An 18,650-nucleotide genomic window follows, 5' to 3' on the forward strand; every position below is an offset into this window, starting at 1 on the left:
GGCAGCTCAGCAAGATTGCACCAACCCCCACTGACCTCAGGGGACGGCGGGGTGGGGGGCAGGGGAGTGATACCGAAGGCGGTAGAGAACCCCAGAGAACTTCAGACAGGCTCCAGATCCTTCAGCCCCTGCTCAGCATGCCGTTGGGCTAGCTCCTCCGCACCCACGTGGAGTATCTAAGCACAAGCCTCAGTTTGCTCAGCTGCAAAATGGGTCAATAATGACCACTCCCTCCTGGGGAGGGACACACAGCAGGCTGGGGGGGGGGGGCTCTACATTGGGTCAAGCGCTGAACAAAGCACTCGCCGTGAGCACCAGTACTTCAAAATAACCTCGTTAAAATGTACTAAATTCTGCTGGAAAACAAGGATCCCCTCACTTGTTTCAACGTGGAACATCATCCTTCCAGACAGCCTGCGGAAAGCCCCTGCCCTGGGGGTCTCTACCCCTTATTCAGGCCATACTTGAGACCCCCTCAGGAGAGCCACCCTCTTCTGGAGGTCTAGAACCATCACCCCCCCCCCCCCCCCCCCGACCCTATACAGCAACGTTGAGGATGGCTCACCAAGCAGACTTGTACCTGTCACCCGACAGGACTCCTCATCAGCACGTGATGCCCGTTCAGGAGGAAGACAACAGCTTCCAGGTGTTCCAAGAAAGCTAGAACACTGGCAGGCCATCAGGAACACCATCCGGGATGTATTTAATGGCCATTCAATGCATGACAGAACACCTGGGAGAGAAGCACACCTGAGCCGAAAGGACCCAGTGGACTGTGTGCTACGCTGTCCAGTAAGAGCCTGCCCTCTGGGAAGGCATCATTTATCACGCTGCACACAACACCCTCCTGGAAAACAGGACATCCTTGGGACGTCAGCAAAGAGCACCAGCCCTGAGGGCTTTCACACTCCTTATCTCTCAGCCCCGCCTCTGGGAGAGTAGGGCATCCCTGGGAGAGGAGGGGGTCAGACTTTAGGCAACACGTGTGAGGGGCTTCCATCGCCCCATGAGAGGTAGTGGAGGACCCCCAGGGGGACTCTGATGCCCTCGGTGGCCAGGGTTGGATCCTCTGCACAACCACGCCCATAGGCACGTGAACACAGCCCCGTCTGACTGCTCAGACACCCCCCCCCCCGCCAACACCCCGCACCCCTCCTCCAGGAGACACCTTCCTGATTTCTGTAAGACCTCTGGGGCTGTGCATCTTTGGACAATCCGTGCGCCCTCTCTGAGCCCCAGGCGGCTGGGAGGATTCGTGAGGAGGATGTCAGAGCATGGCACGTCCTGTAAGCACGCAGGAACTCGACAGAAGTGAGGGTTCTTACAGTCGAGCATTCAGTCGAGCATTCTCCGGGAGCGGGGTGGTCACCCAGGCGGCAGCTTCCCTCGTTAGCAGTATTGCTGACACCTACCTGACTGCAGGAAGGGTCTCACAGGAGGGGGGCCATTAAGCTGTACTTAACATCCCCAGGGAGGCTGCACCAGCAGACGGCTGTAGTTAACACCCTACTGAGACAGAACACCCTCAGGGTGTTTAATGCCCCCTGGAAAAGAGAGAGAGAGAGGGCACCCTCAACCAGCCTGTAACACCCAATGGACTGAATTTATTACCCATGAAGCAGAGAACACTTCTGGGGTCCATAACAGCCATTAGACTCTCTTTACCACCCCCCCCCCCAGGGAGGGAAGGGACCCCTCTGTTGGGGCACAAGCCTCCCTTTCCATTGCTTATAACACCCTTGCAGGGGGTGTCTGGGGGCAGCGAATACCACTAAGGTTGACAGAGGGTGAAGCCAGGATGGGCATAAGCAGGCCTCCCCGCTAACCCTCACCCTGCCCGGCTCTCCCGCAGCCGTAGGAGCTCAGCCGTGGGGTGGACTGAACATTGTCTTGGCGCAGTTCTAACAACCATGACGATGAACCCTTTACTGGTATTTGCTTGGGGCCGGGCATTGGCCAAAGCCTACACGGAGATGAACTTCTCTAATCCTGTCTGCGACAACCCCACGAGGCAGGGGCCGTTTTGGATTGTCTCCATTTTACTGATGAGGAAACCGAGGCACAGAAGCCCCTTGCCGGCTGTCACACAGCTAGTTAGTGGAAGTGGGCCCCAGCCTCCGCAGCCTGGCTGGAGGGGGTGGGATCTGGTTTTCGAACCCCCCCAGGCTGGCTAGACCCCCTGCTGCCTCCACCCCCACCCCCGCGGATTAGACTCAGGTCTTGGGCTGGGACCAACACCACCCTACCCCTGCTCTCTGCATTTCCTCTACACAGTCTGACGTCCCCTCAGCAGCCCCGGGTTGGAGGCTCCCTGAGGGCAGGGACTGTGGGCGATTCTGCTGTGGTTCCCCAGTGAGGGCAGAGCCTTTCGATTAGGGCCTGGGGAGACCCAGTGAGGGGAGGAGGGGAAAGGCAGTAGAGAGGAGTGTGGGGAGGAGGGCTGGGGAGGAGGCTGAAACTGGACCAGGACTCACTGAAGGTGCTGGGGAGTGGGAGGGAATCCAGAGGCTAGGGGAGGCAAACGTGTGGGCAGGAAGGGAGCAGACAGCCTCCTCGCCCCTCCCCCACCCCCTGGAAGGTGGCAGAGGGCGGCTGGCAGGGGATGGGGCAGGCTAGACAGACCACCACACAGGCGGACAGGAGAGCAGAACGAGGCAGGCAGCCAGGGCATGGGCCTGGGGGTATGGGGGTGGGGGTCAGACAGATGGACAAGAGTGGGGTGTTGAGAAGACTGACGGACAGATGCGGGAGGGGTCCCAGGGGAAGGACCGGCGGACCTGTCACTTGGGGTTGGGCAGAGGACAGACGGACAGCAGAAGAGAGTGGCCATGGCGTGGGGGAGGGGCGGGGGGGGACGGACAGACGGAGGACGGCAGGGGACAGGCGGGCCGGGTGTGCGGGGCCGGCAGGCGCGGCCCGCGAGGCCAGGGCCAGGCCGAGGGCGCGCGCGGTGGCGGCCAGCGCGGGGAGGCGGAGGCCGGGCGAGCGGCGGTGTTTGTGGAGCTGTCGGCTGCGGTGGAATTATGAAAAATAGCAGGCATCGGAGCCGGCCTTCAGCTTCGATTAGGGGAGATGGGACATGACAGGTGCGATCAATACGCAGCCGTTCTATAAAGTGTCAAGTAATGAATCAATTTCGACTAAATTTTCCATTTTTCAGAGGCCGTTCTCCGAGAGAAGAATATCCTCTTTTGTAAAGATATTATTATCGATTTCGGCGGCAATTTGACATCAGGGGTAGTTAATTCCACTCAGAATAAAATTGAAAACACTTGAGAGAGAAAAGAGAGAGGCGAAGAGTGAGACAGAGGGAGACGGGGGGGGGGGGGGGGGGGGGGGGGGGGGGCCGGGAAGAGAGAGACGGATGGACAGAGAGACAGAGACAGAGACCTAGGGAGAGGACAGACAGCGCGGCCCAGGGAGCTGGGGCGGAGACCATGCAGAGACACAGAGACAAATTGAGAGGCTGTAAAGCCCAGAGTTAGTGGGGGCGACAGAGACTGACAGAGACGTTCAAAGATACTGGGGGGCGGGCAGAACAGCATGGCAGAGAGACAGAGTGTCTCCCAGATGAGCCTAGATGCTAGAGACTTGTCACACAGGCAAAGACGTGGACAAAGACAAATTCTGGGCTAGGGAGAGATGGCAAAAGAGGCCAGGAAAACAGAGAGGGGAGAGACACAGAAAGTGAGAGACGGAGAAGGGGAAGTTAGGAAGCTGTGGGGAGCGCAACTGAGTGAGTGGGGGGGGGCAGCGACTGGGGACTGGGAGTATAGGGGACCGGAGGAGCGGGGGTGGGGCAGAGGCAAGAGAGGTCCCAGGGCTGAGGGCACATCCCGAGATGGGGTCTGTCCTGCCCGTGCTGTCCCCCAAAGTCACTCTGAATGCGGAAGGGGTGTGTGTGTGTGTGTGTGTCACAGTCCGGAACCCAAACCGCAGGGGCTGCTTGAGGCAGAGCGTGAGTGTGCCTTGTGTGTCCATGAACTTCCCTAGCAGCGACCGCTCTGATCCAGGCTCCCGGAGTCCGACTGGGGTTGCGGGCAGGGGAGTGCGTGTGTTTGCTGCCCTCAGGGTGTGTATGCCCTTGCAGGTTATGACTTAATCTGATTACTTGTGTGTTTCCTGGAATCCTGTGTGTGTCCCTGTCCCTGTGCCTACATGCGCTGTGAGTCCCAGGCCTCGCAGCCCCATGGGTCTCAGCAGCAGGCAGGGGTGAGCCTGCCGGTCCCCCAGCTGAAATCCCCACCCCCCCACCCCCGCCCCCCCCCCCCCCCCCCCCCCCCGCTGCAGCTCACAGGCTGCCTGAAGAGAGGAAAGTGGGGGCTAGAGCATAGAACCCCTGGATTCTGAGAGAGAAGATGGCTGCGGACCCCGACTTCTGAGTCTGAGGGAGCCAGGGCTGGTTGGCTTGCACCCTCCTAAATGGGATGGTCTGGCCAGAGGCAAGGGGGCTGGCTGGAAAGCTCCTCAGCCATCCAGTCAGCCTCCCCACCGGAAAAGCCTGTACCTGCTGCCCCCTAGTGGACGTGGAAATTGAGCGGGCCGCGGACAGGGAGCTGACAAGGTCAAGGAAGACAGAGGGACAGATGCACAGTGGAGCAGAGACAGAGAGATATGGACAGAGAGAGATGAACACAGACAGGGACAGAGACAAACAGGGGACAGAGAAGTAGGCACGTAGAGAGGTAAGGGTCAGGCAGGCAGAGGATTGAGATGCTGGTTGAGAGAGGAGACTGGGCAGGAAGACCAGCAGAATCTGGGGAGGAGACAGAGTGGGGACAGACGGGTGCTGGGCTGGTGTGAAGACTCACGTACAGCTAGTATGAGAGACAGACAGAAGGACGGTGTGACGGGGGATGGCAGACAGATCTAAGGAAGGGAGATATAAGGAAGAGGAAACCCGGGAGCAGGCAGAGAGAAGACAGGTGGAGAGATAAGGAGATACAGGCACAGAGTGAAGGGCAGAGATAGAGACGGGCAGACACTCATGGAGAGACAGAGGGACACACAGAAACAGGCTGACGCACCTAGACAGACAGGCAGACACATACCAGAGAAATAGTCAGAGCAAGGCAGGTGGACAGAGGAGTACAGAGAAGCCAGGGCCCCCAAAGCCAAGTGGACACCCCGAGATGGAGCAGAAAGCGGTAGGTGGGGGTGGGGGTGGGGCTGAACTCAGGACTGGGGAGACCGTGGCGTGGTAGGGGTTCCAGGCTGAGGGGGCTCTCAAGGCACAGCTTAGGAGTGAAGCTGGGGACTGGGCTGCCCTGGCCAGGGTCTTTGCTCGCCACCCCCCCTCCTAATCCCCCCCAACCGGCGGGCTGCCCGGCGGAGGCGACAGATTGAGCGATGAGACGCATTACGCACTTAATCCGCCTGATTGAATGTTTTGCTTTCGCCCAAATTGAAACATTAAACAACACGGGACGAGAAGAGGCGGCCGCAAATCACTCATGAAAGATTCATCTTCTCCCCGGCAGCCACCACCGCCCGCCTCCACTGCCGCTGCCGCTGCCCACCCCAGCCAGGAAGCCTTGGGGTGCGGGTGGGGGCTGGGGCAGTGCCCCTGCCCTCCGTGTGGGACCGGAGCCCTCATGGCCCAGCGAAGTTCTTGCCCTTGTCCAGCCTCCATCCCACAGGTGGTCTGAGACTGGGACCTCAGATCCCGGGACAAGACTGAGTAGCATGACCTGTCCCTGTCCCTCTATCGTGGGGAGCCCTTTCTGTCCCTCTGGGGTCTACTTCTCTAGCTCCCTTCCTGGACCAGCCCAGGACCCTGGGGTGGAGAGGAGGTTACTCAGTGTGATTTGGGGCAGGGGGAATGAGGTCTGAGAGCCTTGTCTCTGTGCACATTCTAGATCCAGGAATGGGGTGGCATCTGGGGTAGGAGAGTCAGAGGGAGATGGCTCTTGTGTCAGGAAGAATGGAAACAGGAGGACAGGGAGCTTGTGTGTGTGTGTGTTTTCTCTGCCACTTGGAGCCGTGTGTCTCTCCGCTTCTGTGGATGTCTGTACTTTGTCTCTCTGTTCTGCTCTGTTGCTCTAACTTGCCTGTTTCTCCATCTGTGTGTCACACGCCTGTGCCAGTGGCTGTAACTCCAGAGGCCTATGGGCATCGGTCTGCCTGTCTGTGTCTGAGTGTGACTTTCTCTGTGTGCACCATGTGTGTGGTATTGGGTGTGTTTGTATGACTTTAAGGGTGTGACTGTGTGCGACTTCCTGTGCTTGTTTGTGGGTGCCTGTGTGCTGGTGTCTGTCTGTCTGTCTGCTTGGATTTGTGTCTACATGCTGCTTGCTCTGGGTCTGACTTGGGATCTGCATTTAACTGTTTCACAGCTGGGTCTCTTATGCACCTACGTGTCTCTGCAAACATGTCTCTCTCTCTCTTGCTCTCTGTCTCTGGTTATTTCTTTCTCTGTCTGTGGTCAAGAGGGCACCTGCTGGGGACAGAGACAAGTCACCAGAAGAAGTAGGGCTGGGGTGAGGAGAAGCAGGGGAGGGAGGAGGCAAAAAAAGACAGAGAAAGACAGGACAGTGGTGCCGCTTGAGAGCAGGGGAGCAGGGAGCAAGCGCGGGGGAACTGGGGGGGCCCGTAGTGGGCGCCACGGCCGGAGCGGGTGATCAATATTCGATTTAGGTTTTAATTCCGGGGCTTTCGGAGCCTGTCAGCCCTGATGTATGAGCTCACACCGGGGCCGCCCAGCCAGCCACCCTACGGATGCCCATGGCCTGGTGGCCGGTCCTGGCCCCAGCTCTCTTGCCCTGCTGGCTGCTGGCTACGGAAGAGCCAGAATGGGGGATGGGCCTGTCCAGAGACAGAGGGAGGGGCTGCACTTGCACTTGGGCATGAGTTCACAGTCAAGTTCACACCTGGTCCCTCAGGTAACTACTGATCTGCTCCTTCCTACCCCGGGCCCTGTCCCCAGGGATCTACAGAGGTCCTCACTGTCTTGGGGACTCCCTGCTAGAGTCCCACAGCCCGTCTGTGGGCACTAGTCACACACACCCTGGTGCACAGCCAGCCCTGGGTTCGCGCATACCTGTACCCGCAGGAATCTGACCATTCACGTGTCCGCACACATGCCTCTGGGCTCAAACATACACGCACAAACTCTGACACACACATCCACATGTGTCTCCTCTGACCCATATGCCTGTCCACATGCAAATTCTGATCGACACGTGTCTGCACACATGACCCCCAGGCCACACAGACATAAAGGTTACACATGGATGGGAAGTAGGATCAACGTGGGGGTCAGTGTTCCAGCTAGAGACAGGGACAGAAAAACACAAAAACTCAGAGACAGAGGCAGAGATGGACAGAGGGAAGCCAGGGGAGGCTGCCAGGACAGGTGGGGACAGGCAGTGGACAGCAGTCAAGATGGGAGGGGGATGGGGAGCTCTCCCTTCTCCAGATGCCCCCCCAAACCCTGTCTCTCTCTCAGGAAGATGGATCCACCGCCCTCCCTGATGACAATGCTGTCTGCGCAAACTTTAATTAACACTTTGAGTTAATTAGTTCGAGATCATTTAGGAGTAAAATGTTTTTATTAGGGAGGCTGCGAGCCTGTTGATGGATGGGGCGCGATTCGCTCTTCCGCCCGCGGGGACAGCCGGTAAACAGAAATCAATCAGGGGCCTCCCCACCCCGCCCCCCCCAATGCCAAGCTCCCAGCCTGCCCACCCCCAAGAGTCCGGGCTCCCAACCCCCTCTGCCTCCCAGCCCGCTCTGCCTCCTGGGGCGCAAGAGTCCTGGTCCCCAACCTTCCCCTCTCTCAGGATCCAGAAGTTCATGTCTGCAGCCCACTTGTCTCTCGGACCCAGGCTGCCGGCCTCCCAGCTCCATCCTCCCCTCAGACCCACCAAGGCCTTGACCCCTTTGGCTCGGGCTGGAGCCCCCCTCCCTCCTGGGCTCCCCCTCAGAGAGCTGGGGGCTGATTCACTACTGCGGGTGGTGATGGGACCCTTCCCCTTGGCTCGCTCTCCGGGTCTCTGACTCGGTGTCTCCGGAACTTTCTCTAGGTCTCCAGCCGTCTGGCTCCCACTGCGGTCCGGCCCCGGCCCGCCATACCGGGTCGGGCTCCCGCAGCCCCTCCCCCCCCGCTGACGGCTTCATCAGGTGTCTGGGCGGCTGGGCGGTGGGGCGGGGAGGCCGGGCCGGGCGAGGGGATGCCGGTATGGGGGGGGGGGGCGGAGGGGGCGGGGGCTCCGGGGCCGATAAATCTTCATCAGGCGGCGGCGGGGGGGGCCATTAGGCGCTAATGGGAAGATGGAGGGGCCTGTCGGCCGCGCGGGCCGGGCCTCATTTGTCCTGCTTCCCGCTCCATTGGCCGCCGCCCCCGCCCCGCCCCTCCCCCCCGCGGCTGCCGCGCTTGCCCCATTTCCGCCTCAAACCTTTAGAAGGGATTGGGGGGATTAGGGGAGCCCGAAGAAAAAGGGATTGGAGTGTAGGGACTGATTTGGGAATGGGGTGGGGGCCAGGACGCGGAGGGGAAGGGGGGTTAGGTCGCAGAGGCAGTTTTGAATGCAGGCGACTCAGCTAGAAAGCAGGCGGAGGGGGGGGGCAGACGTCGTGGGGGGGGTGGTGAGAAGGGGGAGAAAGTAAATAGAACTCCCCAGAGGAGGGCAGAACTCAGGGCAGGGGCGCACAGGACCGCGGGAGGGGACCTGGACCGCGGGAAGGGTGGGGACTGCAGCAAGGGAGGGAGGACTGGAATTAGGGGAGAGGGTCTGATCACCCGGCCCGGCCTCCGGGGTGGGGAGCGCAGGAAGGCGAGCGGGGGGGCGTCCCTGGAGGCAGAGGCACGCCCCCGCCCGCCGCTGCCACCCCTCCCCGCTCCCGGACTTGCGCCCCCCGCGCGTCCACTCTGATTTCTCGGCCCATTTTTCTTCCTCTCCTGTCACTCCGGCGCTCGCCCTCCCGCCGCCGGCTGCCCCGCTGCGCTCTGCTTCCCGCGGGAACCCCCGCCGCATCCAGCCCCGGGGGCCGCAGCCAGGCTCTGCACCGCAGTGCCCCCCACTCCCACCATGCCCGTGCCCCCTTAACCCCCATCGGAACCACGTATTCCGGGCATGTCACCCCCAAATTGGTGACCCCCGAAAATGGACTGTCTCCTTGAACACCCACAGGAGGGGCCAGCCTTGGGGGCAGCACTGGAGTGGGGACCCCAGAGCCAGTGATCAAGACTTTAGCACTTCTGGGCCCATCTCAGACTCCCCAAAAGGTGGCATCTAGATACCCACAAGCCTATGTGAACCTCTACCCTCCTTCAGAAATGCCCATGAAGACTGAAGAGCCCAAAGATCAGACTTCTGCCTTGAGACGGGTCACACTAGGCCTCATGAATCAGAAACACCAAGAGCTGTCTCCCCAACCCGGCCCCAAACACCCCAAAATAAGGACTCTGGGCCCTAACTCCATTCACCCCAAACTTCCAGCCCAAGAAAATGATAGGATAAAGAAAATGGGCCTTAGCTTAGTCACCCCAAAATAAGCATCAGTAACTCCACAAGCCACCCATTAAATATGGATTCATTCTTCCAGACTCAGTACCCCAAATTAGACATCAGGAGGCCCCAAAGTTGGCACACTTAAACTAGCCCTTCCTCATTGAACCCTAAGCAAAATCAGGACCCCAAGAAAACTAGCCCTTCCTCATTGAACCCTAAGCAAAATTAGGACCCCAAGAAAAATCAGGATCTAGACAAATGAGTCTTCAGCTGCAGCCACCCCCACTCAGCATGTGACCCCCCCATTCACTATGCAAACTAGGAAATGGAGCTGAAACTCAGTCACCCCAACTTGATCTGCCCCAATCTTGATCCCCAGATTCAATCTGTCCCAACTTGGGATCTGGGCTGCCAGCTTGACTCCCACACTAGACTTCTGGCTCCCGAGACTCATTTCTACTACACCAGGATGAGGACCACCCACTCTCCTCAGCAAATCAGTCTGACATTAGTCATCTGGGTCCCTGCAATTACCCCAAATGCACTGCACCCATTCATTGGTGACCTTGACCTAGGCATTTGAACAACCAGCCATTCAAACAACTACGTGGAATACCAGATGGTTCCCAACTTGGCATCTAGAACCCCAGATCAGCTGTCCTTAAAATATACACCTGAGCTCTCCTGCTCAGAACTCACCCCCAGTCATAAGAGTTACAAACTTTTCAGGAGTATCTAGGCAGCTAGCCTCCCAACCTCTGACACTCCAATAATAGGACTCTGACACTGAGGTTGTGATCCCCAAACTACAGCTTTGGTCCCCAAACTTCAATTACCCCTAGACTAACCATCTGAATCTCACTCATAGGCTCTTACCCTTCCAAAGTAGGCAAATCAAGTAAAAAATCCCCAAACTGGTCATCTGGAGCTGACCCTCAAGTTGATCTTCCATCCTAAACCGAACTCTGGGAGCCCAAACTCTGCGAGCCGCATCCTCAGTGTGACTCACACTCAGAATTTGGGTTGCCTCTCTCAAATACCCCTGTAGGGCATTGATGGTAGTCCCCCCAAAAAGATACAGCCATGTTCTAACCCCAGAACTTGCTCATGGACCTTATTGAGAAAAGAGGCTTTCAGTTGTGATTAGATGAAGGATCTGGAGATGAGATCATTCTGGATTACCTGGGAGGGTCCTAAATCCAAAGATGAATGGCCTTTTGTTTTTTGTTTAAAGATTTTTAAAAAAGATTTTATTTGAGAGTGAGACAGAGAGAGCATGAATGGGGAGTGGGATGCAGAGGGAGAGGGACAAGAAGACTCCCTGCTGAGGTTCCAACCCAGGACCCCGAGATCATGACCCACGCCGAAGTTAGAAGCTTAACCCACTGAGCTACCCAGACGCCCCTAAGATTTTTTTTCTTTTTTAAATTTTTAACCAGTCTCCACACCCAACGTGGAGTACAAACTTACAACCCCAAGATCAAGAGCCGCATGCTCCACTGACAGCCAGCTAGGCAGGCCTGAATGTCCTTGTTAAGAGACTGAGGAGAATGCGTGCAGAGACAGAGGCAGGAGGCCAGCAGCCACCAGAAGCTGGATGAGGCAAGGAGGGACCCTCTCCTGGAGCCCTCAGAGGGCGTGTGGCCCTGTGACACCTTGATTTTGGCCTTCTGGCCTCCAGAATTCTGAGAGAATCCACTTCTGCTGTTTTAAGCCACAGGATACTAATACACCCCGCACTCTCCTCCCAAACCACGCCTCTGTATCTCTAGACTCAGTGGACCCCCAAACTAGGCTACGGATCCCCACAGTCAAGTGCCCCAAACTAGCCTCTATTCCCCAGGCCAGGCTTCTGGATCTCAGACCAACTGCCCACCATTGTGACCTCAGAGGCCCACAGTTACCCCCAAATTTGTTAAGTAGATCCCAAGGCTCATTCAGCCATCATCACAGCTAATAGCCCTCGGGATCACCCACAGACAGTAATCTCGAATCTCTTCACCGCCACAGCCTCAACAGACACCTAACATTGAGCTCCCCCTGAAGAGGCAACTGGGCCCGCAGTGTCAGCACCTCCAAAATGGAATAAGCATTAGGACCCCTTTAGTTGGTTAACCTTAAACTCAGCATCTGGGCCCCAAGGTAGTTCCCCCCGACCGAGGTATCAAGACCCCCACTTCAAGCCACTTCTAATCCAGGCATCTAGGCTCCGCAAGGTCTGAGGCTCCATGTCCATCACCCCTAACTAGGTACCTGGGTTGATCAGCCTCAGATACCCCCGTATTAGACAACACCCCAAACTCCATCACTCCTAAACCAGGTACAAGGAACCCCCATGACAGTTACCTCAAACTTTGGCAACTAGACCTTGAGGATCAGTAGCCCCAAATTATATAGAAATATTAGGACTCTTCATTAGTAACCTCCAAACTAGGCAGCTAGTCCCCCCTCTCAAATGCCCTTCTAAAACTAGGCTTCTGATATCTCTGATATCAGAGATATCTTCTGATACACCCAAATGACAGGCCCCCCCAGGTTGGCATCAGGTGACACAGTCAACCACAGGGGAACCTAGGGAGTCGCCACTCAACTTGGCACCTGGGTCCCAGCTCTCACGTACAACTTGGACTCCCAACTGGTCATTCCAACCTCAACATCTGTGTAGCCTATAGTGGGGACCCCTGAACTCGATACTCGAATGGCTTGTCTTAGTCACCCCCAAACCTGTCACTCTTTTTTTTTTTTTTTAAGATTTTATTTATTTATTTGACAGAGAGAAATCACAAGCAGATGGAGAGGCAGGCAGAGAGAGAGGGAAGCAAGCTCTCCGCTGAGCAGAGAGCCCGATGCGGGACTCGACCCCAGGACTCTGAGACCATGACCTGAGCCGAAGGCAGCGGCTCAACCCACTGAGCCACCCAGGCGCCCCAAACCTGTCACTCTTAATTGGGCCACTGACTCTCCAGACTCACTCACTCCAATCTCGACAGGCAAAGCTCCACAGGTGGGCAGACCCTTCTGGTCTAGGCAGCTAGACCCCATGGTCATTGCCGAGGCAAGCCTCGGGAACCCCCTGAAGTCCCCATGCAAGCCCACCCTATTACAGATTCAGAACCTGGCTTTAGGCACCCCAAATCAGGAAGGGGCTCACAGACACTCAGAACTTGGCAGGAGGGACTCTGCCCAAATTCAGTATCTGAAACCCAGTGTCCCATCTTCCCCAGAGAGGGGTATGTATCCCCATTTTCTTTACCTGCAACAATGAATCTCAGCCGCCATGACTGTTTGCCCCTGAAACTGAATTTTGACCCTGGGGCCCCTGTTGTGTCCAATGAAGACAGCCAAACCCCTCCCATCCCCCCAGTCAGAAAGCCCCACAGCGCACGGTGCCCCCACCTCAGAGACCCCTCAGCTTGGCATCCAGGCCCCGTCCTCAACTGTCCCCACTTTGGCTATCTCTACCCCAGGGCCTGTCACTTTCACACTCATGTGTGGAGATGCCCCAGCCTTGAGGGCCAGTGACTCTTTGTACCCAAACCTGGTCAGGGGTCCCTCCCGTGGATCCTGGGTCCGGAGGTCCTGACCTCCGGACTCCCAAGTTCCAAACGCCCAGACGCCCAGTTCCAGTAACCCCCAATCGGGACTCCACACCCATGGCCACGCCCACTCTGAAGTCCACATGTGTCCAGGGACCCCCACGTCTGGGTGCAGGAAACCCTTGCCTCAGCCACCACAGGAAAATCAGGCATCGAGCATTCTCAGACTCAGCTAGACATGGAAGGTTCCAGGGCGCTGGGCTCTGCACCCCAAGTTGGAGACCAGAATGACAGCTCCTGCCACCACCAACCTGGATGGGCACCCTGAGTCTGCACACCCCCAGCCACACTCCACACTCTGCCCCAAGCCAGTCAGCAGCCTCTCGTGCAGCCACATCCCACAGAGCTGGACTCCCGGCCTAGTGCCCCACACACGGCCCTAGACCCTAATCTTGGCCATATGCAGCGGGGCTCCCACACCCATCATACAGCCCCAAACAGCGCCAGACCCTTGTAAAGAAAACAGTGTCTGCGACACCAAGCATCAGCTCAAATCAGGCCATCAGATCCCCACTCTGCTTCTCCAGGATACACAGCCGAACTCTTAGTCTGTAGATACCAGTCTCTGACCTCAACAAGGGCCCCTACTCTCTGTCGTCCGTAGGACACAAGCTGACCCCCATCTCTTCTCTGTCAAACTACCCAGTCTCCACTACCTCGTCCCATCATCCCCAGAGAGATCATGGGAGCTCCAGCTTTTCAACCCAAGCTGGAGGCCTGGCTCACAGTCTCCGAGCCTCAACTGAACTGTTGTTCACACAAATTGGCCCCAGATTCAGGGACCAGCAGTCTCTGTCGCCAGGAACTGAGAAACTGAATCCCCCATAGTTGTCACCCCAAAGTAGGACCCTCTCACCTGGTTTCATTGCCCCCACCTAGATGACTGTCCCGTCACCATCTTCCCCAGCCGGACAACAGAACCCCCATCACTGTCAATCCAATCTGGACAATAGGGCCTCAGTCACTATCACCCTAAACTAGAAAACAAGACCAGCAGTTTGTCACCCTATCCAGACAACTAGACCTACAGTCTCTGTCACCCCAAATGGGACATCTGGTGAATAAATTCTGTCACTCCAACTGTCTTCACAAGTTAACAAGCTGAGCACCCGTCCTCCTGCGACCCCAGACTCTACAACCAAACCTCTAGTCTTAGCTGGTTTGTCATCCAAAACATCCTGGAGACATCACCTTCAGTTCCATAAAACTGGACAATCAGACCTCGGTCTCTACCACCCCAAATATACTCTGAAATCTCAGTCACAGTACTAGCAAACTTGACAACCAGACCCCATTCTCTGTCACCCCAAAAACACCCTTGGCCCCCAGTCTCTGTCCTATAAGACCAGACACCCAAACCTCCAGTCTCTTTGCCCCAAATGCTCCTCAGAATCTCCACTTTGTCACTCAACACTAGACAACCAGCCCCCAGTGTCATCCCAAATTTCCTCAGGGACACTAATCTCTGTCCCGCCAAACTAGGCCGGAGTTCCAGACTCTGTCACCCCAAATGTGGACCCCAGTTTCTCCCCCATAACGACCAAGCCTTCAGTCTCCATCCAATATTCCCAGAGCCTGTTCTCTGTCCCACAGTTCCAGATACCTGACCCCCAGACTCTGCCCCTCAAACAAGGCAACAGCAGCACAAGACTCTGTCCTTCCACACTGAGTAGCTCCGTGCACGAAATACCTCCTCAGACTAATGACAGGGACCCACAGCCCCTCCAGCCTCCCTCTTGTCCATCATACTCCTCCGTTGCCCGAAACTGGACAAAGAGAACTTCATCCCACTCGTACCAAACTAGACGCCCAAACCCCCCTTCTGCATCACCCCACACTAGACCCTGGAATCCTTGTCGTCCAGTCCCAAAGTGCCCAGCTGATCCCTATTTCTGTCATCTCAAACTAGACAACTGAGTTCCCAGTCTCTGTCCCTCCAAGCCAGGTCCTAAATCCCAGAATCCTAGTCTCTGCCGCCCCAATCTAGACAAATGAACCCCTACTTCTTTTTCTAAAGACTTTATCTATTTAGGGCACCTGGGTGGCTCAGTTGGTTAAGCTGCTGCCTTTGGCTCAGATCATGGTCTCTGGAATCCTGGGATCAGTTCCGCATCAGGCTCTCTGCTCAGCGGGGAGTCTGCTTCTTCCTCTGTCCCTCTCCCTCTCTCACTCTCGCTCTCAAATAAATCAAATCTTAAAATACATATTTTATCTGTTTAGAAAGAGAGAGCATGTGCACAAGGGGTGGGGCAGAGAAGAGGGAGAGAGAGAAGCTCAAGCAGACTCCTCGCTGAGCAGAGAGCCCAATGAGGGGCTCAATCTCATGACCTTGAGATCATGACCTGAGCTGAAATCAAGAGTCAGACACTCAGCAAACTGAGCCACCCTGGTGCCCCTGAACCCCCACTTCTTATGTCCAAAACCAGACATTTGGGTCTCCAGTATCTGGCCTATTAGACAAAGGAACCCCACAGTCCTCTGACATCCCAATCATGACAACCACATCCATCATCTCTGCCTTCCAAGCCAAACAACAGACCCTAGTCAGTCTGACACCCCAACAAGGCCACCAGATCTATAGTGTCTGCTGCCTCAAACTAGTCAAAGGGCCCCCCATTGTCTCTTACCCCAGACCGAAGCCCCAGACCCATCATCACCCCAAAACAGATAACCAGCACTTTGGTTTCTCTAACCCCAAACTGGACAATTGGTCTGTGCCCCTGACACCCCAAATGAGATCACCACGAGTCTCAGACATCCCAATGGAATCCACCAGACCCCCAATTTCTGTTGCTCCAAACTAGTCACTGAACGTTCACCCTTTATCCCCAAACCTTAAAATGCTGGAGTCCTAGCAACTAGATACCATCTGTTTCCCCAAACTAGACCTTAAAATCCCAGCCCCCAACACCCCAACCTTGACAAGGACCCCCATCTCTAACAGCAAGAACAACCCCAGTCCTGGTCTCTCCCAACCAGACAAAAGAGTCCCTAATTTGTCATTTACCATTTGGAACTAGACCCATTGTCAACACAATGGGGTTCCTAACTCCAAACTACATAAGCAGACAGTCCCCAAACTTTAAAAATATAACTCCCCGGTCGGGGTCACCTCACACTAGCCAGTAAGACTCTCCATCGGTGTTGTCCCAAGTTACACAGCAGGACCCCCAGGCTCCGGGTCTCTAGACTAAACCACATGGCCTCTCTCTGTGGCTGTAAAGGAGACGAGAGACCCCCAGCATCTCACCTCCAGCCAAGGGGACACCTACCTTGTCCTCCCAAACCAGGGTCCTAGACTCCCAAAGTCATGCCCCCAAACTTGCTACCTAGATACCCACACCCTTTTTCTATCGCCTGAAGCTGGGTAAATGACCACTCGTCTCTGTCACCTCGAAGCTGATAATAGATCCTCTGTTTTTCTGTTACCCTAAACTGGAAACTGTTACCCCAAAATAAGACAACTAGAGGCCCCACCTGACATGTAAAATGAGGTGTAGGCACCCCCTGGCTCTGTCACTCTGTACTAGACAATAACTTCTTTTAAAAAAAAGATTTAGGGACGCCTGGGTGGCTCAGTTGGTTAAGCAGCTGCCTTCGGCTCAGGTCATGATCCCAGCGTCCTGGGATCGAGTCCCACATCGGGCTCCTTGCTCAGCAGGGAGCCTGCTTCTCCCTCTGCCTCTGCCTGCCATTCTGTCTGCCTGTGCTCCCTCTCTCCCCCCCTCTCTCTCTGATAAATAAATAAAATCTTCAAAAAAAAAAAAAGATTTATTTATTTGAGAGAGAGAGAGACATGGTTGAGGGAGCCTAAGTTGGGTGAGGGGCAGAGGGAGAGAGAAAATCTCAAGCAGATTCCCCACTGAGCTGAGCGTGGAGCTGGATAAGGGCCAATCTCATGACTGTGAGATCATGACCTGAGCCAAAATCAAGAGTTGGATACTTAACCGACTGATCCCCTCAGGTGCCCCTGTACTAGACAATTAGATCCCTGTTCCTATCACACTAAACCTGGACCCACAGGCTCTTTAGTAATGAAGACTCCAAAACAGACAACCAGACTTTTGTCCCCTTGATGAGATACCAAGCCCTTGTTTTCCTTGCCCCAATCCAAACCTCACAACCCAAGGTCATTCAGGAGGGAGGCACAGGGAATGGGCCTCTAGTCTTGACCACCCCCACAGAAACTTCTGATTTGAGGCATCTCAATAACCCGGCATCAGAATTAGGGACCCCCAGATTAGGCCTCTGGGATGAGTCTCTCAACCTCCCACCATTCCCCCACAACCGCAGGCTGCTGACCACTTGCCTCATGGCCTCAGTCCTGGTCCTTGGGCCCCTGGCCTTGTCACCTCCAAACAAGGCAGCCTGACCACATTCCCCAGGTTCAGCAGTGTAAATGGGACGTAGTGACTGCCCACCTTGTGGGCATGAAGACCGTCTCCCTGGGGAGCACCGGCATCTCCATCAGTAGATGAAATACCCTCTACAACCCCAGAAGTGGGATTGGGAGCAGGCCTTGTTGTAGACCCAGGGGCGTGTCTGGGCCTGGGGCTCCCAGGTTTTATCTCCCAGAAGTCAGGCTGCAGACGCTCCCTCCCTGGAGAAGATCCGCAGGAAGCACTTTTCTGCCCTCTGGTGGCAGCCACTGGAAGCACACCCCTGGTGACCCGCAGGATTGTGGGTCCCAGTGCCCAGGTACCTGGGGCTCCTCCTTGCCTGCTCCCTCCCACTTAGTTCCCAAGCACATCAGTCCTTAAGCTCCTTGTTCTGAATTTGTCTTCCCTGTCCCTACTCTCCACTCCATGTCCCTGCCTCATCCTCCCTGGCCCCATTCCCTTTAGCCCATCCCCATACAGAATCCCAAAGGGAGATTTCTGAAATTCACACCTGGCCCTGTCCCCCCACTGCTCAACACCCTTCCATAATCCACGTTACCTTAAGCTAAAATCCAAAGACTTTCTCAATGGCTTGCAGGTCCTGTGTGATCTGGTTCCAACATCCTCCCGACCACCATCTCCTACAGCTGTTCCCTTCACTCCCTTCACCCAACCTCAAGCACAGCCTTGTCACTGAGTAGGTCCCACCCCAGGGCCTTTGCACTTGCTGTTCTCTCTGGCTGGAATACTCTTCCCCTGGCCTTCCAAGGAGCAGGGTCTCATCTGTTTGTGGGACTCTTTGTCCCAGTGTGCCAGCCGGCGTGTCCTGGAGACTCAGGATACAACCCACAGATGTCACTCTATATTTTCTACCCAATCACATTTTCAAAAGTGAAGAAAAAAGTGGAAATAATAAATTTACCTGGAGGTCGCCTGGATGGCTCAGTCCACAAAGCATCCAACTCTTGATTTCGGCTCAGGTCATGATCTCAGGGTCCTGGGATCCAGTCCCGCGTCGGGCTCCCTGCTCCATGGGGAGCCTGCTTCTCCCTCTATGCTCTAATATATACATCCTTTAAAAATTGAATCTTTTAAGAATAATAATAACAGGGCACCTGGGTGGCTCAGTGGGTTAAGCCACTGCCTTCGGCTCAGGTCATGATCTCGGGGTCCCGGGATCGAGTCCCGCATCGGGCTCTCTGCTCAGCGGGGAGCCTGCTTCC

At 56.0% G+C, this 18,650-nt stretch overlaps 1 protein-coding gene across 1 annotated transcript in view; it reads right to left on the reverse strand.

The window, feature by feature from the left end:
* The window catches only part of ERFL (ETS repressor factor like), a 34,559-nt gene extending 17,049 nt beyond the window's left edge, over nucleotides 1-17,510 (reverse strand). The window contains exons 1-2 of the mRNA XM_059383404.1: nucleotides 17,470-17,510; nucleotides 2,861-3,010 (exon numbers count right to left, since the gene is read on the reverse strand). Of these exons, the coding sequence (XP_059239387.1) occupies nucleotides 2,861-3,010; nucleotides 17,470-17,510 (191 nt within the window). The remainder of the gene's footprint in view (nucleotides 1-2,860; nucleotides 3,011-17,469) is intronic.
* Between the last annotated feature and the right edge of the window lie 1,140 nt (nucleotides 17,511-18,650).

Source organism: Mustela nigripes, chromosome 17 (assembly GCF_022355385.1).
Source record: "Mustela nigripes isolate SB6536 chromosome 17, MUSNIG.SB6536, whole genome shotgun sequence".
Classification (NCBI taxonomy): domain Eukaryota; kingdom Metazoa; phylum Chordata; class Mammalia; order Carnivora; family Mustelidae; genus Mustela; species Mustela nigripes.